Source organism: Petaurus breviceps, unplaced genomic scaffold, assembly GCF_028583685.1.
Source record: "Petaurus breviceps papuanus isolate PSGF00001 unplaced genomic scaffold, PetGlider_PUasm1.0 90792, whole genome shotgun sequence".
Classification (NCBI taxonomy): Eukaryota; Metazoa; Chordata; class Mammalia; order Diprotodontia; family Petauridae; genus Petaurus; species Petaurus breviceps.
The window spans coordinates 3,046,293-3,072,847 of NW_027187347.1; the positions used below are offsets into that span (position 1 = coordinate 3,046,293).

The 26,555-nt window shown below is 37.1% G+C and overlaps 1 protein-coding gene and 1 long non-coding RNA gene across 4 annotated transcripts in view; one reads left to right on the forward strand and one right to left on the reverse strand.

Annotated features, from left to right (window-relative positions):
- The window catches only part of LOC138147374 (uncharacterized), a 113,920-nt gene that overhangs the window by 42,782 nt on the left and 44,583 nt on the right, over positions 1 to 26,555 (forward strand). The gene's annotated exons all lie outside the window — the stretch shown is intronic.
- The window catches only part of IFT57 (intraflagellar transport 57), a 94,793-nt gene that overhangs the window by 6,031 nt on the left and 62,207 nt on the right, over positions 1 to 26,555 (reverse strand). For 2 of the 3 annotated variants that reach the window (XM_069069805.1, XM_069069804.1), the window contains 2 exons: positions 4,627 to 4,698; positions 3,906 to 4,037 (listed from right to left, as the gene is read on the reverse strand). In XM_069069805.1, coding sequence (XP_068925906.1) covers positions 3,906 to 4,037; positions 4,627 to 4,698 — 204 coding nt within the window. The remainder of the gene's footprint in view (positions 1 to 3,905; positions 4,038 to 4,626; positions 4,699 to 26,555) is intronic. The other variant, XM_069069806.1, reaches the window with a different exon arrangement.

Sequence of the window (26,555 nt, forward strand, 5' to 3'; positions counted from 1 at the left end):
AGAGTATGACAGACTTTATTGAATGTTTTGCTGAAATCCAGGTAAACTGTATCTATATCTAGCATTCCCCTGTTCTACCAGTATAGAAACTCCATCAAAAAAGGAAATGATAGTCTACCACAACCAATCATGGATAAAATTATGCTGCCTTTTCTTTCTAAATGCTTACAAACCATTTCTTTAATAATAAATTCTAGAACCTAGCCAGGAAATCAGTCCAACTTACTGTCTAGAAGTTAGCAGACTCTTATATCTTCACTTTTTCTTCAGTGGCATGTTCCCATTCTCTCAAGTCATTCAAAGGTCACTGATAGAGGCTCATCAATGACATCCTCTGATTCTTAACCAATCATCTGGTTTTGGTGACTTGAAATCACTAATGGCAGCTAGATGGTCCTATTCTCCCATCTTTGATTTCAACTCTCTATTAAACTCTTATTTTGTACTGCTCAGCCCAAATATTTTCTTTGGTAGATAAAAAAGAAACAAAGTAAGAGCTGAATAGTTCTATTTTCTCCATTTAACCTGCTATCTCATTCATGTTAGGAAGCAGTCTTTACCCCTTCTTTGATCCTTTTCTTCCCTTCTTTTTCTCCTAGTAGAGCTAAAAATAATATTTTGTTGTTCTTGTCTTTAACATTCACTACCAACCTCAGCTCATTCTGAGCTTTAGCATTCCTGTTAGTGTTCTTTTAAGATATACTATTGTTATGTATTCATTCTCCACTAATTTCTTTGACTCAATCTTTCAGTCAAGATTTTAAAAATCTAAATTAGTTGGTGAATCCCCTCTTTCTCCATTTTGATTTCTTTATGTGGATAGCTCTTTTCTTCTTTATTGTAATTGTTTTTATGTCTTTAGAATTTTATTTAAGAGCTTTCCATCCTATAGGACTTACTTCTCCTATAGAATTTTAGGCCATGGGAGCCTACCTACCCTGCTTTGGTCCTCTGAAATCCAGCCTCTCCAGAGCTGGGATGCATGTCATACTAGGTGTTATTTTCCTTGCCACCCCCCCGCCCCGCCAAATAATATGGAATGGTCATTTTCCCATAAGGTCCCTACTATTTTTTACTTCAACAACCAGTTTCTTCTTATTGGCCAAAATCAGGTACAAAATAGCTCCCTCTATTTTCTCCATCTTTTGAAGAATGAAATTATCATTAGGTTGATTTAAGAATTTATTAACTGGGGCGGCCAGGTGGCTCAGCAAGTAAGAGCACCGGCTCCAGTGTCGGGATGACCTGGATAAAATCCGGGCTCAGATACTCAGCACCACACCCAGAAATAACTGGCTGTGTAACCTTGAGCAAGTTACTTAACCCCGATTGCTTTAAAAAAAAAAAAAGAATTTATTAACTACTCTAATCTGAAGAGAGAAAGTTCTAGCAGATGACCTGATAATTTTAGTCCTCACTTACAGTTTAAAGTCTTTTGAATCAGATTTGCAAGACTCCAGGCAAGAATATTTTTACCAGCCCTCACTAGGTGCCCTCTATCTCTGGCCAAGAGCCTATTGTTTCTGTACTTGAAGACATGGTCCAGAGATCCAAATCCTGTTCTTACATACTATCTTCTTACTCAGCTGTTCACTTTGCAAATCCGTTTTCCTTTCCAAAATCCCTCCCTTCAATTGGCAGCAGCGATAAAAACACCACCTGTGCCCTAAAGGTTTCCAATTTTTTGCCCAGAACTTTAAAATTCCTAGCAAAGCTTACTTTGTTCCTTATGGAGGTATCATCTGTCCTCTTCTGAATCACCAGAAATAGGTAGTGATTGTCAGGTTTAAAAACCTCTCAGTTATACGAATGTGAAAATGTGGCAAGTTGGAGAAAACTGCCCTGTCTATTCCTTGCTTATGTTTCCTTCAAGGAGGCCTTCACTGCATACAAAGATCAGTCTCAGAAAGATTTTACAGAGATGAAAAAAGCAGATACACGGCTCAGTAGTTATAGATAGTTTTAGTTGCCTTTTTTGAGGTAATAATATTGCTTGTGATTTTTTCCATTCTTCCAGCCTCTTTTTTGGGATGGCTTGAAAATTGATCTGAATACTTTAAAAATTATATCATTGACAGGATGGATTTCTTCTGCATTTCTTTATTTAGCAAAGTTTGACCATTCTTCTTCACTTTATCTTTGTAAATACATTCTTGTTTCCTCTTCTTATACTGGGTAGTAAGATGGCAAAGTCAAATGTGCAAATGTGGTGGTTCTGTTATTATCAATTATACTAGATTGAGTCTTTGCTTGCTTTAGAAATGCTGGCAGATGTTCTACTTCACATCTCTTTTCTGTCTTTTCAGTTTCATTTATAAATGTTCTTGGTATGATTGGGCTTAGCTGGGTCTCATTCCAAGATCACTCTGGAAGCTCATTTTCCCTTCAAATACCTTTCACTGTCCTGTGAGGTGTCAGATTTACTTACCATAATATTTCGTAATATTTTATAGATGAGTTTGTACTCTAAACCAATGGTATCAAACTCAAATAGAAATGGGTGCCGCTAATTGTACATAAAGATCTCTATGGGCCACATATTGATTTCAAGAACCACATATTAATATTACATGTGTTTTTTCTGATTTTTGCCTCGATAAATATTTCCCAATTATGTTTTAACCTTGTTCGGGCTGCACTTGGGAGTGTTGTGGCCCACACATGGCCAGCAGGCTGCCTGTTTGACATCTCTACTCTAAACTACTATTACCTTTGGTTGCCCTCTATATCTGCTTGACAAGAAGATCAGGTGCTTGTTAGCTGAGGTGGTTTCTATGTTGTTTTTTTTTCATGTCCTTCTGGTAACCAACTTATGTTCGTTTAACTTCTCTATAAAATTTTAGTACTGGTCAAAATCTTCTGCTATCCTCTTCTTCTATAAAGTTTTGTAAATGATCTGATACTATATTGTCTTTGACTGCTATGTCTCTCTCTGCTGAAGAGAACAAATATCTGTCTGTTAGCCAAGGTGTTCCAAGTATTATACATTTCCTTTGTGGTGACTGTTTTGCATACTTAAACTTTTCTAAGAAATAGTGATCATCAAAAATGATGATAACTGTCTAAGAAATGGTGATAATCATCTTTGTCTATTTCCCATTTTTTCTCTCTGGGCCAACAGCTTATTAAAGAGGGTGGGCTATAGGTGCTCCAATTATACTATCTCCTCATTTTTCTCATTTACTACTAATTTTGCTCTATGTAGTTGATGATTTGATTATACCAAAGCAGTCAATTCTGAGATGACTTCCACTTTGGTCATTAAGTGTTTCTGGCCTATTATGAGTCAATTTAAATTTTTTATGATGTTGTTTGGCACTGAACATAGTTGGGGTTTAAGACTATATGATGAACTGAACTGAATTAAACGGTGCCTAGATAGAAGGAGCCTTCTGAATCATCTATAAGCCTTTGAATTCTTTCATTTCTTGATTACTCACTATATTTCCCAACATTACTTTTGCCATTCTCTACTGTGTACCACCAACCTTTATGTTACCATCACCCAATATTAAAGGAAAACATGGAAATGCATTTTATCCTTTTTCCTCCGGTTCACAAAGCAAGTTAATGGAAGACTTGGAACCTGACTAAGAGAGTTCTCTGCTCAAAGTTTGCTGCTCTGGATCATGTGCCTTAGCAATATGAACCTAGATCTCTATTTCACCTGGATATTACTTCAAGGCCTCCATCCAGAAGATATGTCTTTAAAAAGGCAATTAGAGGCTTAGCATACCTGACAAACTGGATAATTAGGTCGGTGGCCTACTCAGCTTCCAGGATTACCAAGAGAATGAATATGTTGCTATTGTAAAGAACTTCAAGTTTCTCAAGAGAAAAGTGTTAAAGTAATGCGAAGGATTAGGGTCATTAACAGGAACTCTGGATAGTCATTCTTAAGTTACCTCACTCAGCTGGGCTTGAGCAGCACGATACTCTTGAAGCAAGTGCTCAAGCTGATTGTTGATGTATTTTTCTCGGCTGCTGATCTTTTCCAGGTTTCTACTGATCTCGTTTTGGAGTTTGTCCAAAAATCCCTAGAAATTTCATGGGATTTTCAGTAAGAAAGAGACTTCACAAAAATCTTTTTCAGAAATTCAAATGAAATGTTTATCATTCCACAATCTTGCCTAACATTGCTCAACTGCTCTAAAGACAAGTATGAAAAATATTTCCGAAATTTTTAGTTATGGAAAGTTTAGTAAAGGTATTTTAGGCATATTTTGCACATTGTGAAAAAGCACCTATGTTTACACATAATTTTTCAATGCATTTTTATGTCTCAATGTATGTCTAAAATGTGCATGTGTAGTATTAAACTTGTACAGAGTTCCAATGGAAATATGAAGAATGAATATGCACAACTGGGGCTTAAAGGGAGTTCCCTCAGTGGAGGGGTGATTTTCCATCCCCAGAGCTCCTACTGTTCTGGTATTTCTCATCCCCTCCTTTCCTGGCCAACAATGTCACTCTGATAACAACACAAAGTTAGCTTGTCTTACATCCTATTCAGCTAGATTAGCTCCTCAAAGGACTAGGTTATATCTTATGTTTCATTTATGTCACATCACAATGAGGATTTTTATAAGACAGGAAATATTTGCTGACTGACAGTAATATACTTACCTTTGTCTCTTTTAAAGCAGATTCAATCTCATTTTTGTATTGATGCATTTGGTCCACATGGATTCTCCAGTCCTAGAACAAAAAAAAACCACACCAAAGCATGAAGTTTAGCAATGGCATATTGAAGAAATACTTTTCTCCCCTTTATTTTGTTGTTGTTGTTGTGTGGTGCTGCCGTATACGTTAATTACTGTACTTAGAATATTTCATCCCAGAAATGGTCCCATTTCAGGTGAAGTAGTTTTTAAATATAGTTTACAATAAGATTATAAAGCAATATGTATAAAGCATTTTAGGATAAAAGATTCTAAATAAATGTAAATTATTTTATGTGTTCACAGAATGATGTCTGACAATCTGAATATAAATTACTATTGCACTGCTGGTGGTTAATATTTATGACTATCCATCAACATAGAAAGTATTATGCAAGAAAAGAAATAATTATTTAAGCAATTAAAATCACATTGCCAGGAAGCTCTTTGGACCAAATATCATAACAAAAGATTATGTGTCCCTTGGGATTAATACTAAACCCTTGTTTGTAATAAGATATCTTATATCAACTTTTCCTATGAAGCTCCTGAAGATTGCTATAGTTCTTTTTTCTTCTCAATTTGACAAAATTTTAAATGAGTTTTATATATGAGATACATATATCAGGGCAGCTAGGTAGCACAGTGTATAAAGTGCTTGGCCTGAAGTTAGAAAGACTTATCTTTCTAAGTTCAAATCTGGCCTCAGATATTTACTAGCTGTGTGACCCTGGACAAGTAACTTAACCCTGTTTGCTTCAGTTCCTCATCTGTAAAATGAGCTGGAAAAGGAAATGTCAAGCCACTTTGGTGTTTCTGCCAAGAAAACCCCAAATGGTTCAGGAAGATTCAGACATGACTTAAAACCACTGTATGAGTGGTTTTATATATACATACATTCCTATATATACATACATACAGACACATGTACACACACATACACAAATGTATGAGATACAACAAACCATGGATGCTATTTCTTCTAGGTTTCTTGGCTTCCTTAAACATGCTTCACTAACTGATGTGATGGATTAGTATGCGTGTTGACATTTTAGTTATATTAATCTAGTATCTTAAAAATCATAGAGTTAGAAGTGAAAAAGGACCTTAGAGTTTATCTAGTATGACCCATTCATTTTAAAGATCAGGAAACTGAGGCCAGAGAAGCAAAGGATTTGCCCAAGTCAATACAGCAAATAGCAAAGCTGGGACGTGAACCTGTCCTTTAACTCCAAAAACAACAATGGTTTCAAATGTTTTATTTTTTTCAAGATTTTTATTATTGAAAAATTTTCTAACAGTTTTTACAAAAGGGACTTTAGAAGTATGCTCTAATCACGTGAAACTTAAAAAAATTAAGTTTCAACTATGTAGACTATTGTATTTTATGTTACAGTGCTTGGTGGAAAATGATCAAGACCTACGAGCTTAGTCTGAGAGGGGAGATAAGGTGTGTATATTAAAAAAAAGGACATAAAAAAGCAAAAGAAAGCAGCATGAGGCAAGTACTAAAAGAGAGTCATAAAATGCCAGAGAGTTCAGAGAAGGGTCAGATTAATTCTAGTGGAGGAGATGAAGGAAGGCTTCAGACTGGAGGTGGCATCTGAGTTAGGATTTAAAGGATGGGAAAGATTTCGATGGGCACAAAGTCACAGAGCACCAGAGGTGTAAAGAATGGCGGCAAAAGTGTACTGGGAATTTGTGGGGAATAACAAGTAATGCAGTTTGGCTAGAATGTGACAGGGAATAATGAGAAATAAAGCTGGAAAAACAGATTGGGACCAGATTTGGAGGGCCCTGAAGTCCATGTGATGAAGTTACAGGGAGACTAGGTAGGAAGGTGTTACAACAGTCCAGAATTTGACAAGTCTAAACCTATTAAAAAATTTTTTTTCATTGTTTTCTATGTAGAAAGGAATAAAACTAGGTAAGGCAGAGAAAGGGGAAAGAAGATATTTACATACCCCAAATATAATATGAAACAATGGTGGTAAAGGGGAGAAAAAGGAAGGAACAAATGAGGAAAAAAAAAGATTCATTAGCTCTGGCCAGGGGCATATGGGGAAAAAAGAGGCAGGAATCAAAGATAAGCCTGGGGTTTTTGGCAACCAGGAGTGACCTAGGTGACTAGGAAGATGATGCCATCACTAGTAAAAATAAGGAAGTAAGAAGGAATAGAAATGTTGAAGTAATCTACAGAGTACATATAGAGAATTCTAGAATGTATTTCAGATTTACTTAGATAATTTCTTCCCCTAACCCTCCCATATTCTGTATTACTTTTTATTTTTTTTCAACTTTTATTATTTTTTAAAAATTGTTTGTTTCCTTTTAGTTTACAGGATTCAATTCCACAATTCCTTGAGTTTCACGTTTTGTCCCCCTCTTTCCCCTCCCCCCCCCATGGCAGAATATATTCAAGTATAGGATCTGTAAATACTTTCACATTATACATTAGTCAGGTTATAAGGACGGGTTGTACCAGCTGGAATGAAAAATGGTAAAGAGGACATAAAACCAAGTAAGAGAAGGAAAAAGATCAGGTATTTTGCTTTCACCTGGATATAAACTCAGTTCTTTCTAGTTCTTTCTCTGGATGCACATATTTCTCTCCATCATGAGTTTTTTGTGATTGACTTATATCGCTGCATTTCTGAGAGGAGTCCAGTCTCTCAAAGTTGGTCATCACACATAAGTTGTGTCTGTAATTGTGTACAAATTTCTCCTGGTTCTACTCTTCTCACTCAGCATCAGTTTGTATAAGCCTCTCCAGGTAAATATGAAGACTGTCTGCTCCTCGTTTCTTATAACACAATAGTATCCCATAACATGCGTATACCACAATTTGTTCAGCCACTCCCCAATTGAGGGGCACCCCCTTAATTTCCAATTCTTTGCCACCACAAAAAGAGCTCCTATAAACATTTTTGTACATATGGGTCTTTCTCCCATTTCTATGATGTCTTTGGGATATAACCCTAGGAGTGGTATTGCTGGATCAAAGGGTATGAAAGTATTTATAGCCCTTTGGGCATAATTCCAGATTGCTCTCCAGAAAGTCTGGATCAGGTCACAACTCCACCAGCAATGCATTAGTGTTCCAATTTGTGTACTTTGACAACAGCAATAAATGTTAGTTAAAGCCTGACAGAGAGGTAGTATAAACACAGCTCCAAGAATTTAAAAAGCACAGTAGTGTGAGGCCATTTAGGGGAAAGAAAAACATCCCTGTACACTTCAGTCAACCTTTAAGTTAACTGTATTATTTCTGAGGACAGTAATTGAAGTTCATAATCATGAACCTTAACAAGCAGGAAAAAAGATTATTCTAGAAGGCAGGGAAATAGGTGATACATTTCAGAAAGCTATCACAAATGTTTAAATTAAGCTTTTGGCACTTAAAAAATTAAGCTTCAGTGATTTGGCTTTTTACAGTTAATTCATTCCCTAGCAGAAGACACCAAATATATGAAGTGGTACATTTAGTAGACAGATTTCAGAATTCATTAAGCATCCACCTACACACTAGACTTTATGCAATAACACTTAAAGAAATATGGTCCTTGCCTGTTGGTAGCTTGCATGTAAACAGATTGTAATGAGGGACAAATAGAAAGGAAGGTATGGAAACCACCATACATATATATAAGGATATAGATGGTATTGTGGTTAGGATACTGGCCGTAGAGTTGGGAAAACCTAGGTTCAAATCCTGTTTTAGACACTAGCTTTGTGTAATATTGGGCAAGTCACTTAATTCAATGCCTCAGTTTCCTCATCTGTAAAATTAAGGGGTTAGACTAGATGACGTCTAAAGGTTCCTCCTGGTTCTAAATCTGTGATCCTGTATTGGCCTATGAATTATTTGGGACAAAGGAAAATAATTAAATTTCTTGACATAAACCTTCAAATTTTTTTTTTTACATTTAAAGAAAACTTAATAATATGCTTTCTTTTTTCTCTAATTATTTATTTTACGTGACCTAGGATTGAATCCGGGCTCAGATACTACCACACCCAGAAATAACTGGCCGTGTAAACTTGAGCAAGTTACTTAACCCCAATTGCTTAAAAAAAAAAAAAATGAACTGGTTACAGGCCATAGAGGAGCTTAAGAAGGATTTTGAAAATCAAATAAGAGAAGTGGAGGAACAATTGGAAAGAGAAAAGAGAATGATGCAAGAAAATCATGAAAAGAAAGTCAACAACCTTACTGAAGAAAATAACACCTTAAAAAATAGACTAGCTCAAATGGCAAAAGAGGCTCAAAAAGCCAATGAGGAGAAGAATGCCTTAAAAAGCTGAATTTTGCCAGATGGAAAAAGAACCTCAAAAATTCACTGAAGAGAATCATTCCTTCAGAATTAGATTGGAGCAAATTGAAGCCAGTGACTTTATGAGAAACTAAGATACTATTAACAGACCCAAACAAATGAAAAAATAGAAGGCAATGTGAAATATCTCATGGGAAAAACCACTGGCCTGGAAAATAGATCCAGGAGAGATAATTTAAAAATTACTGGACTACCTGAAGGCCATGATCAAAAAAAGAACCTAGAAATCATCCTTTAAGAAATTCTCGGGGTGGCCAGGTGGCGCAGTGAGTAAGAGCCGCTGGCCCTGGCATCGGGAGACCTGGGATCAGTTCCGGCCTCAGATACTTGGCACCCACACAAAAAATAACTGGCCGTGTAACCTTGAGCAAGTTACTTAACCCCAGTTACTTTAAAAACAAAAAAAGTAATTCTCAAGGAAAATTGCCCTGGTGTTTTAAAACTAGAGGGCAAAATAGAGTTTGAAAGAATCTACGAATCACCTCCTGAAAAAGATATCAAAAAGAAAACTCCTAGGAATATCATAGCCAGTTTATGAAATTCCCAGATCTAGGAAAAAATATTACAAGCAGCGAAGAACAAACAATTTGAATATTGTGGAAACACAATCAGGATAACATAGGATCTGGCACTGAGGGATTGAAGGGCTTGGAATATGATATTCCGGAGGGCAAAGGAGCTGGGATTAAAACCAAGAATCACCTACCCAGCAAAACTGAGTATCATGTTTCAGGGGAAAATATAGTCATTCAGTAGAATAGAGGACTTTCAAGCATTCTTTGCAAACCAGATGAGCAGGTTGGTTAGAACAGTATGTATTAAGAGGTCAGAGAAGTTAAATGACTTGCCCAAGCAAGGACTCAAATGGCAGGGTCTACCTCTTGTGGCTCCAGTTTCATTAAGTTCTCTTTCCACTAAGACACCGTGTAACCTTTAAGTGAAAACATTCAATGATGTATTCTGCTTGTTTAGGAGTTTTTATTTCCTTCCCGTTTGGTTTCCCACAGTCACCCTGTCCCCCACATCAAATCCTTAGAGGTCATCTTGTCCAACTGTGTCATATTTTACAGCGAAGGAAACCAAGACACAGAGTGGTTAAAGGACTTGCCTAGGATTATAAGAAGCAGAACAAAGATCTGAGCTGTAGTTCTGATGCCAAATTCACTGCTCTTTCAGTTGTACCATTCCTTTGATTAAAAATTATTATATAACCACAAGATGAGGGCATATACCATTTTGGCTGTAGCAAATAATTCTGGGACAAGGCTATTATTCTTTTATTTCTAAGATCATACATTTACTCAATGGAAATTTATTAAATGCTTACTATATGTACAAGACACCAACCTTTCCCTCTCTTCAGACTCCTTTCCCTTGTAAAAAAGTGACCTCTATTTTCTCTTTATACAAGCATTCTTAAGAGTCCCTTTTGTTCGGTGAGCCAGGTAGCACAGCAAGTAAGAGCACTGGCCCCAGTGTCGGGATGACCTGGGGATCAAATCTGGGCTCAGACACTTAGCACCACACCCAGAAATAACTGGCCGTGCAACCTTGAGCAAGTTACTTAACCCCAATTGCTTTAAAAAAAAAAAGAGCCCCTTTTGTTTCTGTTTCAGACCCTTAACAAAAAAGAGATTTCACATTCATTACTGCCAAATTTTTTTGTTGATATCATTCAATTAAAGACCTATTTCTTATAAGTAAATTATTTAAATAATGAAAAATTATGCTGATCATGTTATGAAACAATAATTTTCAAATGTAACTTTTCTCAGCTTTTAAATTTGGACTTTTTATTTCTTTTTACCAGTAGTACTAAGCTTCTTGCTGCACACTCCTGAAACTCATATACATGATTTTTTTCTTTGGACATTTTAAAAAAATTGCTAAAAGAATCACCTGAGCAGGTCCAAGGAGAAGGTGGAAAGAGATTCTGAACTAGCTGAAATAATTTCGTTTTCCTGTTTTCTGAATGTTCTTATTTAGAGAGAAGCAAGATAATAGGGTGAAGGGTTTGTAAAGAAGGAATGTGTAGTATCAAAACAGTTACTGTCATTTTCAATGTTGCCTATAATTAACCTAAAGCTAGAGACTCATAATCTCAAAATAAAAACGCTTTATTACTTAATTTTTGTTTCTAATGTAGGTTATGAGTTTGTTATCTTTGTTCAATGCCATCTATTACCAAGGAAGGGATTTTCATTTTTTGATGAAGATGTTCTGTGCATTTTATCCTAATTCACCTATCTCTTTCTAGAGATGCACAGCTTTTTTTTTTTTTTGCAAGGTTTACAGTGACATGAAAGGGAATTCCATGTCTGGAGAACAGACTTGGCAATGCAGAAAGGGAGTGAATCAGGCTCTGATAAGCCAAATTAGAATCTGATAATTTTACAATGTGTGGAATAATTATTTATTGTATATCAAAACTTAAATCACCTTTTAAATGAGGAACAACCTATGCAGACATCAATGGCCATTAACTCTGACAAGGAGCCGAGTGTGGCGCAATGTTATAAAAACTAAAAGGCTCTCAATTATTAGGAAAAAGTCAACCAAACACACTAGCACTATTAACTATGAGACTACTGTGACTACTGCTGCAAAGAGAAAATTAGCCAAGTCAGTAAATGTACACTGCTTCTCTTTGCTGTTTTTTAGCTTTTTTTTTTTTTTTTGGTCTTTTAAAAAATTCTGAAGTTAAACACCAAATAAAATGGGCATTTCCATACACATAGAACAGAAAAAGAAGGTTATATGTGAAATGGCAGAACTCTATTATATCAATCCCACTTTTCTTTCTTCTCTCTACAACAAATTCAAGTTTAGCTTCCAAAACTGTCTTGTTTGTCTGGGCTTCTTTTCTGGCCTTCCTTCTGCTCTCTGTATTTTTTTTCAAAGATGCCTCAATGACTTATTTTTCTTTTAAAAAATGTACATTCTTTAGGACAATCTGTGTAACAAATGCTTCCTCTTTCAACTGCTGATTTGCATTAAACATTTCAAAAATAAATAATGTAATATTATGTTCCATACTTTGACAATAATACAAGTAAATTTTAGTAAATTAATATTTAGTTAGCTAATCTCAATTATAAATGCCAATTTATATGACACCCAGTAGCAGCATACTTATGGCTTCCCCTTGAAGCATTTATATAACAGGTACACCCTTTACTGGAGATTTCTTTAAAATCTGTCATTGCTATTCACCCTCTAGTTACAGATGATGGTAATCTCTAAAGCAAAACACTTGTTCTCCTATGTCAACTTGGAACTAATGATAAATGGAACCTTTCCATGAACCAGTTGAAATATTTATCAAAATCAGGGTGGATATCTTGTAAGGCATTATCAGGCTATTTTTAAACACAGAGTATCCTTGATGTCTCAAGAGGCTGTAACAAAAGCAACTGAAAATGTTCGCCAGTTATCCAAGGCGGGCTGGATTGTTCTCCACCCCTCTGCTGTATATTTTTACACGTATAACCTTAATTATAGGATTCCTACCCACTATCCTGAAATGCTTTTAGTGCACAGACTCTACAAAGAAGGAAAAGGTTTGACCTTGATGAGGCAACTTTAACTTCACTACTGAAGCTTCATTCAAAAACTCCTTGTTTTGTTTTGTTTTTATATGTGTCAAGAAAAGCTTTCTGCAAAATCTATTTTATAGTCCCTGACTGAACGTTTTCCTATGTTCTCAGACAGCACATGTTTGTCAGTTGACTAATCATCCATGCTGTTCAAAAGTATGTGTCTAGTTAATTTAAGCAGTTTATTTTGATAGTGTTCACATCCTTTTGATTATAGCAGGTGTTTCAAGGATAAATTTGCTGAAAATTGTATTTTGTTTAAACAACAGCACCATGTACATTTATGGCCCTACTATATTAAATAACATTTATTGTCTGGAAGCAATAGATACAATTACAAACATTTGTGACAGTAATTGGTGCTATTACTCCTGCATGAAGTCTCACAGAGACCAGCTTACTGCCACCTGTATTTACATTTCTTTGTTGCTGTGTAATTCTCAGGCTTGAAATTTTTATTTGGCATTTTATTTTTCCTCAAATTATGTGGATATTTCTCAACAGAAGGTCTGTATACTTATAAATTTAACAGAGATAAAAATGTCATCTCACCATTATTCAAATTATAGAAGGAATTTCATTTTAATGAATAATGTCCAATTCTATATAATAAGGCTACTTCCACATCCTGGCAGACAGCTCATTCTAACACTACTTTGCTGATATGGATACAAGAATGCAGGTAAAAGAGAATGGGGAAAAAATGAACTCAACAAGCAGTTACTCAATCTTGGCCTTTACAGTAAGGTTTTTATTTGTACTTCAATACCTGTGGTTTTAAATATTTCTAAACAAAATTTGGAATGTTTTTTCAAGATGTTGCTAGTGTTGTTTTGGGATTTTTGTTTGTTTCTTAAGAGCGATTCTTGACTGCTGATGTTTGGGTGGGTGGGACTGCAAAATGAGTGTTCTGTTCAGCTTATGGAGGAGACAAGTGAGAGAAAATGTAGGGTTTTTCTGTAGTGTTCACAAACTTCATAGGGATCACACATTTAGAGCTGGAAGGGAGGGCAAAGGTTATTCATTCCAACTTCCTCATTTTACAGATGGGGAAATAAGGCCCAGGAAATTTAAATGACTAGCCCAAATCACAAAAATAATAAGTGTCTGAGTTGGCATTTGACTAAAGTCATCTGACTCTAGAACCTGTGCCACTAGTACCACGAGGCTTGACAGGCAGCAAAGTGCCAAAAAAATGGTTTATTGCCAAACCTGCCAAATGAAATTGTCACAGTCATTGATAACAGAATTTCAGTGCAGAGAGGAACTTGGAGGTCATTTAATACAAAGAAAATGAAAATTATCTCATAGCTAAGTTAACAGCAAAGCTGAGGGCTCAAATGTCTACCAAGAACTATGAAGTATATCTTGAACTAACATGTAAATTATGTCATTATATTTTATATGAAGTAATTAATAGAATAGTTCTAGTAAAATGTACTGAAAGAGATCAGGTTCTAATCTTAGTTGGGTCAGTACTTCACTGTGTGACCAATGAGGCTGAAACTTTCTAGGTCTCAGGGTCCACATTTGGAATGGATTACCCATCACTAAGCTCCCTCCCAATGTGAAGAACAATTCACATTCATAAAGAGCCTTAAGTGATTTCCAAAACAGTTTATTCACAACAGTATGGTAAGGTAGGTAACAATCAATAAACTTTTATTAATTCCTTATAAGATGCTTAGCTTAGTGCTAAATGCTAGGGATAAAAACAATAGCAAAAGACAGTCTCTGCCCTTAAAGTGCTTAAAATCTAATGAGGGATGAAAAGGTTTGGAAGAATGGTCCTGGTAAACTGAATAGTGAGTTAATTAGGGATGTATATAAGGACAGCCATACAGTGGTGAGAGCCCAGTTGAGCAGCATAAACATGTAGTGGACCTGGTCAGCACAGGTTTGTTATTTTCTCCAGCTTCATTTAATCACACATGTATAAGAGCAAAGGCAGAAAATAGTGAGAATGATTCAAGGCTGAAGTCTGGGAAGGCAAGACTGACAATACCCTAAGTGAGCAAGAGACTCAAGAGAAGATGGCAGCACAGAGTTGAACTGGCTTACCAAGGGATTAAAATGGGAAAGAGAATAAAGGAAGTATAGGAATGATAGTCTGGGAAACAACTGAGGAACTGGGTGTCATGGTGCAGGGATCAGAGTCAAGAACAGGGATCAGGGTTATAAGGGAAAGGGAGAAGGTGGAATGACAATAAATTGTTGTCAGGTAAGGGAATTTCAGAGTACACAAAGGTGGAACTAGCATATCTGTAGGTGATGACAAGATCAAGGGTAAGGCCATCTTTGTGCATGGCTGAGTTGAGGTGGATTAAATCACATGAAATGAGTAAACTGAGGAACAAATATCCCTATTTTACAGAAAAGGAAACTGAAGATTAGATAAATTTATTGAGGGTCACAGCTTATATATCAGTAAACATTAGAACCAAGACTTAAAGCTAGGTGTGCTGACCAGAATTAGGCCTATAATTTCTACAGTTCCTAGTATTCAAGTACTAACAATTAAGAAATATTCTTTAATATTACTAATATCCAACAATTTCTAATACTCCCCAACATTACTGACCCAATGTAATGGTAAAGGGGATTTCAAGATCTTCCCTGCCCGTTGTAATGGCAAGCAAACAAGTACTTAGCACCTTGTTTCAAGTTCAGCCCTGCCCTTGATTATATCAAGCCTTTGTTAACAAACAACTTGTGAATCCCACAGTGGGAGGAACTTGCTGATGCAACAGGAAGGGGTAGAACAGGGAGGAGGAGCTAATGACCAGATAAAAAACTGAACACAAGCTAAGAGAGCCAGAACTGCTGGGAGCAAGCAGCTTGGAGGCTGAGGAGCTACCATGAGTGAGTAAGCGATTCTTGTTTGAGGGAGTCTGTTTTGTTTTGAAGGCCTGACAAAGGGAAGGTTTGGAAAGGCTTGCGAATGTGGGTGTTTGCTGCATTGGTTATGTGTACCAACTTCATGGTTACTGTAATGAATTTGGCTTTCTGGTTTTGGGATTTGGTTTTCTGGTATCTGAATAAATGCTTTGGTTCTGTCCTCCAAATGGAGAGCCTGTTACATTGTGATTCACAATTATACTAGAATATTTGTAGCCACCATGGACGCTGTAAATATTGCATTGGTGTTACACCCAATGTTTTACAAATATGTTAATTATATAAACTCTAGTCAAGGGTCAATATCACAAAGTGATATTTGCTCTCTTAGTCAACAATTTCTATATATTTATAACCTCTACCCTTATTTGACCCTTTTGCCATCATGACTTCTTACTATTTGAAAATGTAGTGCCACATACTTAACATCTCTTTTAAGTAACTAATATATGAGGAGCTATGTGGTGTCATAAATGGAAGGTAAAGAAGAATGGATTATAGCATTAGGAAGATTTGTGTTCAAATCTTATCTCTATTACGTAATAGACAGAGCTGGAAAGGGTCTGGGCCATCTAATCTAATCTAAGTCCTTCATTTTGCAGATGAGAACACTTAGACAGTAGGGTAGGTTGACTTTACCAAGGTCAAACATCAGAGGTGGGATCTGAAGTCAGATCTTCTGACTCTAAATTCAGTAGTCTTTCTACTGTACTATACTATCTCCCAAGTAGCTGTTTAACGACAGTAAAGTCAATTAACCTCTTAGTGCTCCAGACAAATCTCTAAAACTATAAGTTATACTAAATGCTACACAATTATATTAACTAAGAATCCTGACCCTGGAGAAGAACTGAGAAAATGGACTTCTTTCCTTTTAGTGGTGAAGGTTAGAAGGATGAGATGTTAAAAAGTCAAACTTTGTTAATATGTTGATTTGTTTTTTCTTTTCTTTCTCTTGTTAAATACTTTGCTATAAGGGAAGGGGAGGAGAGGAGAATGAGATATATTCTAAAATGAAGGGGATGTAAAAACAAAGGATAGCAATAACCTTTTCTTTTACAAAGGGGAGAGAAAAAAAGACTATTATAGGAGAATTAACAATATGCTTTGGTAGAGGAAATTTTCACATTGGAAATACCCTAGATGAATGAAATCACAGGCCCAAACCAAAAAATTATCACTGTTAAAAATATAAACAACACAATATATTTTTGTAAAATGTCAAAATTGGCTTTCACTTTTATGGGCTTTCATATAGTTAAGCAACTCTGATGGCCTTTCAATTTAACAAAATGAAATTCTATTTGTAATCCTTTGAAATCTTATATCTTTTATGTACTGTCATTTCATGCAGAGGCATATATTACAAGTGGAAGGCAGAGTACTAGGGCACAGAAAAGAACACTCCCTATCTGGTCACAAAAGCCATGGCTTTGAATCTTGGCTCTATGGCTTCCCAGTGTGACCTTAACCAAATCACCAGCTTTTGGGCTTCACTTTCCTCCCCTGTAGGTTACACCAGTTAATTTCTAGCTGTAAAGCCTACGAGCCTGTGAACTAAGTCCCTTATTTGTTTTAGTCACTATTTGTGGGTGGATTAAAGCGCTAGACTTTGAAATCCAATGAGGTTACCTTGTATAGGTTCACATCCTGCTCAATGCAATTTCTTATGTTTAATTGAATGAGGGAAAGTATGATAGTTTTCAAAAGAAACATAGCCTTATGCAAGAATGCTTCCTGCAAAGATAGCCAAAAATGGTCAAAGCTGGAAGGGCTATGGGAAGACAGGAACACCACTGCTCTGTTGGTGGAGCTGTGAATCAGACCCTCTATGATGGAACCCTACCCATCATCCCCAAACTGGAATACTGGAAAAGTAACTAAATTGTATACATCCGCTGATCCAGTGATACCACTACTAGACATACATATTGTACTACAAGGAGGTCAAAGGCAAAGAGGTCTCATATGTATAAAACAAAATTTATGGTTGCACTTATCAGAATACTGGAAAAAACTAGACTGAGAATAAAAGTATGCTTCTAGTGATGGGAAGTGGCTCATGAAATTGTGGAATATTAATGTAACAAAACTGTTACTATGCCATACAAAATAAGAAATGTGGATAAATATGAGAATTCACATTCATAAACTTGAAAAGACTTGTATGAACCAATACAGAGTGAAGTAAGAAGAAACAGAACAATTTAAAATACTCTGACCACAATAATTTAATGGAAAATAATACTAAAAACTTCAGAACTCTTATCGATGCAATGGACTGATCATCAGACTGCAGACAGTGAAGCAAGCCTCTTGCCTGTTGGCAGAGAACTACTGGACAAAGTATACATTTTCAGATGTAGCCAATATGCTGATTACTGCTTTGTTACTCTTCCATTGGGTAATGGGATGAGGAGTCACTAGGAAGTGAAAGTGTCATTAAAAAAAAAAAAAAGAGTATGTATCGACAAAACATTTTCCCCCAAAAGAACACTAGATCCAAAAGATCAGGGCTCAACACTCAGTTCTGTCACTGATGAGCCCTGTATCTGTGGCAACTTCCCTTGGTCTCAGTTTCATCATCTGTAAAAGAATCTCCACTTGGTACAGTAAAAAATGTCCTGTACCTAAAAGTCAGAGGACCTGGGTCCACATCTCAGTTCTGTCACTATCTCTGTAACTATGGATATATGACAAGTCCTCTGTACCTGAAATTCTTCATCCATAAATGTAAAATGAGGCATGTATGAATAAATGATGTTACTTCTAGCTCTAAACTTAATAAAATTAAGGAGTATGTGTCTTAAAATTATTTTTAAAATTATCAAATTATTTGTAGGTTAAGTTTAGAACACAAAATTGCTTTTTACAAATGTAATTAGTGGTAGGAAGGGGAGAGAGAGATCAAGAAAAAATATGTAAGCACAGAAGAAATACAGTGAAAAGGTTTGAGAATCTCTATATCTAAATTCATTGCAATGGACCTAAAGATTTACATAATTAAGAAAGACATATTTGATGGAATGAAGGAGGTAGCCTACAGTCTTTTGAGATAACAAAGAAGGAAACATTTAATTACAATTTGGAAAAAAAAAACCCAAGTCATTAATCAAAAATTTTAATTCTCATATCCAGTGGGCATTAAAGCATGTTAGAACATTTGTACAATGCATCAAATATCCTATATTAAATCATTATAATTTATAATGTTAGAAGTAATTTCTGCATAAATAAAGAGTCATACAGGTATTCACAGAAAGTTACCTCACATTTTCTATTACTCATTATTTCCAATGAGCAGCAGTAGTATATAAGAATGCTAATTTTCCCCTCGTCTTTGGTTAGAGTCCCAACTCTTGTCTAGAAATATCACTATCCAAATAAATGCTAATAAGTTTAATCATTTTAAGCAACTATTTTCCCTTGCTTCAGTGCATGAAGTAAAATGAAGGTTAGCTTTACCATTAAGACTAGAAAAGGGAACATAAAATGACTTTGTATCATTCAAGATACTTCATCAAATATTTAAAGATTCAGAATTAATGAAAAATAAGAAGCTTCCAAATAATCTGAAGATGTATCACCATTCTAATTTTTTAAAGTACACCTTGAAAATAAAGGCTTCTTTGCAAACTTATTTTCATAACTATTTAAGTGAGCAACAAAAAGGGGACAGTGTAAGAGTAGAATAATTTGGAATAATTTAATTTTTAAAAACAGTCCATCATCTAGGACAATACTGTTCTTCAGTTATCCCCTAAAATTATGAGCTAACATCACGCTAAATTCAGGCAGGTAAAGAACTGCCTGGTTAATATTCCCAACCTGGAGTTTGATGTGATTTCACACTAGTTCTTGTATTTCTTTGAAATTTTATGTACTAGCATTTAATGTGTTCGAGATAATTTCTGACATTTTATGTGCCATCTCAACACTTAAGATTATTGACAATTTGTTTACACATATTTCCCAAAATTGTCTTCTCTATTCCCTTCTCAGAGAGCCAGTCCTTTAAATAAGGAAGAAAAAGGAGAAGCAAAACATGGTTCAACAAAATGAACCAAAACATTAAAGATACATTAAAGTCTCTCAGATCTACAAAGAGGGGGAGGGGATGCAGATGTACAATCTCATATGACTTCTTTGGGGCAAACTTGGTCATATATATAATACACTGTTTACCTTTTTTGAGAGCAAATGGCCTACCACTTCTTTTATTATTCTTTTCCCCTACTTGAATATTTTTTTATTTTAGTTTTTCAAATGCTTTATTAACTTCTGATTTACATCATTAATTTCCACCAGATTTTGAGTTACAAATTTTCTCCCCGTTTCCCCCTACCCAACCCCCCAAAATAGCAGTCCCACAGGATATCCCCTCTTCCAATCTGTTCTCTCCCATATCTTCTCCCATACCCCCCTTAGACTTTTCCAGTGGATCTCTATGCCCCAGTGCCTATATATCTTCTTTCCCAATTACATGTAAGATAGTATTAATAATAGTATAAATATATATATATGTATATATATACACACACATATGTATATATATATTATTTTAAACATTTGATTTTAAAACTTTGAATTCCAGATTCATTCCCTTCCTCCCTTGTCACTCACCCTTACTGGGAAGATAAGCAGTTCAGTAGAGATTGTACATGTGTAGCTAATGCAGAACATTAACATAGTAGATATATTGTAAAAGACTGACTATATTTCCCTCCCTCCTATCCCACCGCCCACTTGTTGTATTCTCTAATTTGATCCTGTCCCTTTTCAAAAGTGAGTGCTTCCAACTTCCCTGCCCCCCCCCAGCCTGCCCTCCCTTCCATCATGCCCCCTCTCTCATCCCCTTCCCCCCCTACTCTCCTGGAGGGTGAGATACCCTATTTAGTGTGTTTGTCATTCCCTCCCCGAACCAGATTCAATGAGAATAAGGTTGACCCATTCCCTTTTGCCTTCCTATTCTTCCCCTCCATTGTAACCATTTTTCCTTGCCTCTTCTATATGAGATAGTTTACCCCATTCTGTCTCTCCCCATCTCCTCTCATTATATTCCTCTCTCACTTCATAATTTCCCCTTTTAAGTATCATCCCGTCCTGTTAAATTGGTCCTGTGCCCCCTATGTATACCTGTAAACATATATACACACATTTACATATGTATTCATATGCCCATATATCCTCATATATAGACATAAACACACACACACATACACACACACATATATTTCTATTCCCTTCAACTATTTTCATACTGAGAAAAGTTTCATCAGTTACAATTATTGTTTTTCCATGTAGGAATGTTAATAGTTCCACTTTGATAAGTGGCTTCTAATTTCTTTTCCCTGTTTACCTTCTCAAGCTTCTCTTGCTTCTTGTATCTGAATGTCACATTTTCTATTCAACTCTGGTTTTTTCATCAAGAATGCTTGAAAGTCTTCTATTCCACTGAATGACCATATTTCCCCCTGAAACATGATACTCAGTTTTGCTGGGTAGGTGACTCTTGGTTTTAATCCCAGCTCCTTTGACCTCTGGAATATCATATTCCAAGCCCATCGATCCCTCAGTGTAGAAGTTGCCAGATCCTGGGTTATCCTGATTGTGTTTCCACAATATTCAAATTGTTTCTTCCTGGCTGCTTGTAATATTCTCTCCTTGATCTGGGAATTCCAGAACCTGGCTATAATATTCCTAGGAGTTTTCTTTTTGGGATCTTTTTCAGGAGGTGATGGGTGGATTCTTTCAACCTCTATTTTGCCCTCTGGTTCTAAAATATCAGGGCAATTTTCCTTGAGAATTTCTTGGAGGATGATTTCTATTTTCTTTCTTTGATCATGGCTTTCAGGTAGTCCAATAATTTTTTAATTATCCCCCTTGGATCTATTTTCTAGGTCAGTGGTTTTTCCCATGAGATATTTCACATTGCCTTCTATTCTTTCATTTGTTTGGATCTGTTTAACAGCACCTTGATTTCTCTTAAAGTCACTAGCTTCCCTTTGCTCCATTCTAAATCTGAGGGAATGATTCTCCTAATTGAGCTTTTGAGATTCTTTTTTCCATCTGGCAAATTTGGCTTTTTAAGGCATTCCTCTCCTCATTGCCTTTTTGAGCCTCTTTTGCCAATTTAGTTAGTCTGTTTTTTAAGGTATGATTTTCCTCAGTCAGGCTGTTGACTCTCATTTCATAATTTTCTTGCATTGTTCTCATTTCTCTTCCCAATTTTTCTTCCACTTCTCTTATCTGCTTCTGAAGGTCCTCTATGGCCTGTAACCAGCTCATATTTTCGTTTGAAGCTTTTGGTGCAGGAGTTCTGACTTCACTGTCTTCCTCCTGTTCCATGCTTTGCTCCTTTTTATCCCCCAAATAGGAGTCTAATGTTGGAATCTTCTGTTTGTTTTGCTTCCTTTGCCTGGTCATGTTGCCCCTCAGTCACTTGACCCCTGGGCTTTTTGCCACAGTAGGACTCTGCCACCAGACAGGGGAGCTTTCGTACCAAATGCTGGAGTTTTCTCAGCTGCCAGAGGTATTGGTTGGGTGCCCTCTCTGAGGCCTCCACATGCTCTGTCAAGCTAGTCACACACCCCAGAACCTCCACCCTAGACTTCAATCCAGTTCCAAGCAGGTTAAAGCAAGAGCGATTACCCCTCAGACTGGTCACTTGGTCCCCCTACACTCTGCAGGCCAGGAGCTGAAGCTGCCATGTGGCACTGGCTGCACAGCTGAGGCTCCTCAGCAGCTTCTCACCTTGGGGGCAAAAGCTATGCACTCCCACTTTCTGGGTCCCAAAGTCCAGACTACACTGACTTCTCACTTTGTCCTTTGCATCTATGTGTTGAAAAATCTGGAAATGGCCACAGCTGCTGGTGATCTGGAGTCCCTCCAGCCGGTGGGTAGTCAGGCCCGCCCTGGGGCTAAAACCTCTGGCTGACGCAGGCCTGGGGTAGGCTCCCAGAGTGCTGCACTGGCAGATTCCTGCCGGCCTGCTGAGCTGTCCTCAGCAGAAGGTTAGCTTCTCTGTGCCATTTTGTGGGTTCTGCAGCTCCAAAGTTTGTTCAGAATCCCCTTTTACATGGACTGGGGAAGGTGGAAGCCAGAGCTGCGCGGAGGTCCTGCTTCTACTCCATCATCTTCCCTACCACTTCTTAGGGTAAGAATACTTGCATCTAAATTCAAGAGTACCCGACATTCTTTTCTATTTCTCTAATTGAGCCTGTTCATCTTTTTGAATTGTTAGGAATGTTTGCAGTTTCATTTTGTTTACCTTCACGTGGAAAGCTTGAAGTGGTAGAATTTCAGGTAATCTTTGGAATAAAGACCCAGATGAAATCTATCTGGACCTCTTAGGACTATACTTCAGGGGATTGTCAGGGGGACCCTAGAGAATTTTGGTGTGCCCTGTGTAGAAAGGGACCTTTTTTGTCTAGACCCAGGCGGGCAGTTTTGTGTACTGAGGAAACCATGGAGGAGTTTCCACTGAGGAGAATTTTCTCATCCGAGAAAGGTGAACTGAGTTGACTTCAGGTCCCATATCCTTATGGGAAGAGCTGCATGTAATATGGAAAGCCCAGTGTGGACTGGGTTTTCATCTGAGATGGTGTAATGGCAAGCAAAGTAGTACTTTGCTTCTTGTTTCAGCTATTCAAGTGCCTCTGAGTCTTGCCTTTGATTGTATCAAAAGTCTTTGTGGGAAACAGAATGTGTTGCCCTTAATAGGCCTAATGGAGTTTAGAGACTATCCCTGCCCTTAATAGGCCTAATGTCATCATGGAGCCCCTCGTGGGAGGAGCTTGCTGAATGAGAGGAACAGGAAGGAGCAGAGCAGAGAAAAGCTCAAGCAGAGCTGGGATCAAGCAGAACTGAGAGGGAGAATGCTTGGGATTTTGGCACTCTCTTAATGTGTTACTTTCTGTGAACTGAGAGATAGAATGTTTGTGATGTAGGCACTCTGTCTGTTGTTCTGTCAGACAAAAGCACCCTGTCTGTAATTCTTAGAAGTCCTGAAAGAGGACTTTACTGCTATTACAGAAGTCCTGTGACATTACTGTTGATTTGTGTCTGATTTCTCAGACAGAAGCCTTGTCATCTGAGCTGTGTTACTTTGTCAGACAGAAAGTGAATTGAGATGATAGTACCAGCAATGTGTGTAAATACTGTTGTAGCTCTAGAAACAGAAACTTCAAAGAGTCTGGAGTGACTCAGTCTCCATAAGCTGAGGTATGAAACAGGACTGGATAGCTGCCTACTTGTGAATCCAGGCAAGAGCTGGTAGCAGTCAGTCTGTGGAAGAGGAGCCTGGAAGAGGAAATGTGGGGTTAGGGTTAAGTCAGCCTCAAGTTAAGATGAAAGAAGACTTTACTTGGGTACTCTATATTGACTGATGAGATTATGATTTACGTGACCTGGGGTGTGTGTGTGTGGGGGTGTTTGTACTTTCTTCTACCCCTTAAGGACAACTGGCTTAAGCATGATTGGAAGCCAGACTCAAGGTAAGATAAAAGAAGACCTTACTTGGACACTCTATATTGACTAAAGCAATTTTAACTTACTGAATGATATGTCTTATTTAAGACTATGTGGCTACCTTAGTAATAAGTTGTTATGTTATGCCATTGTGCATGTTTTGCTTTAGTTTATTGCTGAATAGAGTTCACTATACTATGCAATTAGATCCTTAAAGTTTTTCACAGCAGCAGTCCTTGGGAGAGCTGCTCATGATTGGCTTTACAGATGGGAAGACAGTTTTCTTTGCCTTTCCTTGCTCTTTCTTTTGCTTGTGGGTTGAGAAAGGCCCTAACAAATAGGCAGGGGTACATTTTAAACACAATGCTTATCCCCATTTTAGAAGTCATCTGGGGAGTTATAAGCAATGATCTCTCCCTTGCTTCCCTTGTGCTATACAGTAAAATCTCAAAACAGCCAATCTTGCATGTTCATATGCAATATCACATGTATAGATGAAATATTTCATGAAGTTTACCAAGGATTTCTTCTTGCTAAATCTTGTCCTTACAGGGCCTTTCTCAAATGAATTCTAACCCTAAGCATTGGACTCAGGATAATCTGGTGCTGGGCTGGATTGTTAGTCTACTATAGCAGTATTCTTGAAATCAATAACACACCCTACATCTGGCCTCTCCATCTTAGGCAAGAAGCATATTCAGATTGGTTTTTGTGGACTGAAGGGCAGGGTGCCATTTACCTAACACTTTGGTTTCACTATGGGACCATTTTACAGAGAGAAAAAAACAATTATTTCATCATCTGTGACCAAGTCAATTATACATGCTAATAGAGGGTACTGGTGATATAGCAAATTCAAAAATCTATATAATAATTTAAAAATCCTGCCTGTCTGATTCTGGAATAAATAATACATATCTTAGTGAAAATGGATTTATTTTCTAATTATATTTCTCTTAAACCAATGTTAGATGGGAATAGCCAAGATGATAGAGTAGAGAGAGCATTCTAGTAGGACTTTCCTAAGAATCCCCTCCCATTATTTAAAATAGTGCATCAAATTGGACTCTGGAGCAGCACAACCAACAAAAGTCAGAGTGAGATACTTTTCCAGCTCAGAACAACTTAGGGGGTTGGAATTAAAAGGTCTGTGGCACTGGAGTGAGGGCTGACTGGGAGTTCAGCAACGGCACCCGTGATAGGCCTTGGAAGCAGCAGCAGAAGCAGTACCAACAGCTCTCACTGCCAAGAGATGATAAAGGGACAGTACACCTGATCAGAAAGAGATTACAGAGGACACCTGTGCTGGCACTAGGCATGGGACTAGGTGCCAGTTGGCACCTCCATTGCTCATTACCCAGTTCTGGGTCCCAGTTCCAGAGGGAGAGTAGTGCTTGTAGTCACAAGATATAGGGACTCTATTTCCAGGTCACAGTTCCAGGACAGGGAAGAAGCACAAAGCATACACTGAAGAAAATAACTCTCCCCAAAGCAGAATTGGCCAAATGGAAAAAGGAAAACAAAACCTTATTGAAAAAAAATTCCTTAAAAATAAGAATTGGTTAAGTGGAAGCTAATGACTCTATGAGACATTAAAGAAACAATAAAACTGGGGCGGCCAGGTAGCACAGCAAATAAGAGCACCAGCCCCAGTGTCAGGATGACCTGGGGATCGAATCCGGGATTGGACACTTAGCACCCACCCAGAAACACCTGGCCGTGTAACCTTGAGCAAGTTACTTAACCCCAATTGCTTAGGGGTGGCCAGGTGGCGCAGTGAGTAAGAGGGCCGGCCCCCAGTGTCAGGATGACTTGGGGATCGAATCCAGGCTCAGATACTTAGCACCACACCCAGAAATAACTGGCCGTGTAACCTTGAGCAAGTTACTTAACCCCAATTGCTTAAAAAAAGAAACAATAAAACAAAGCTATAAGAGTGGGGGGTAGGGGTGGGGAATAGAAGAAAATATGAAATATCTCACTGGAAAAACAATGACCTGGAAAATGGATTGAAGAGAGGTAATTTAAGAATACCAGATTACATTAGCCTAGACATCATATTTTGAAAAATCTTTGAAAAAAAGATCCCAAAATGAAAACCACTAGAAATATTATAGCCAAATTCCAGAGCTCTCTGGTCAAGGAGAAAATATAGTAAGCAACAAAAACCAATTCAAATATCATTGAGCCACAGTCAGGATCACACAAGAATTAGCAGTTATTATGACAAAGGAGAGGAAGACTTGGAATATAATATTCTAGAAGGCAAATCCAATAAAGAGCTTTATAAGCATACATTAAAAACTCATTGGAAACTAAGTAATCTAATCCTAAAGAATAAGTGGGTCAAAGAACAGAAACAATAGATAATTTCATTAAAGATAACAACAACGAGACAAAATACCAAAATGTGTGGGGTGCAACCAAAGCAGAACTTAGGGGAAAATTTATGTCTTTAAATGCTTGCATCAATAAAAGAAAGAAAAGATCGATGAATTGGGCATACAACTAAAAACACTAGAAAAAGAACAAATTAAAAATCCTCAATTAAATATAAAAATAGAAATCCCAAAAATCAAAGATGAGATTAGTAAAAC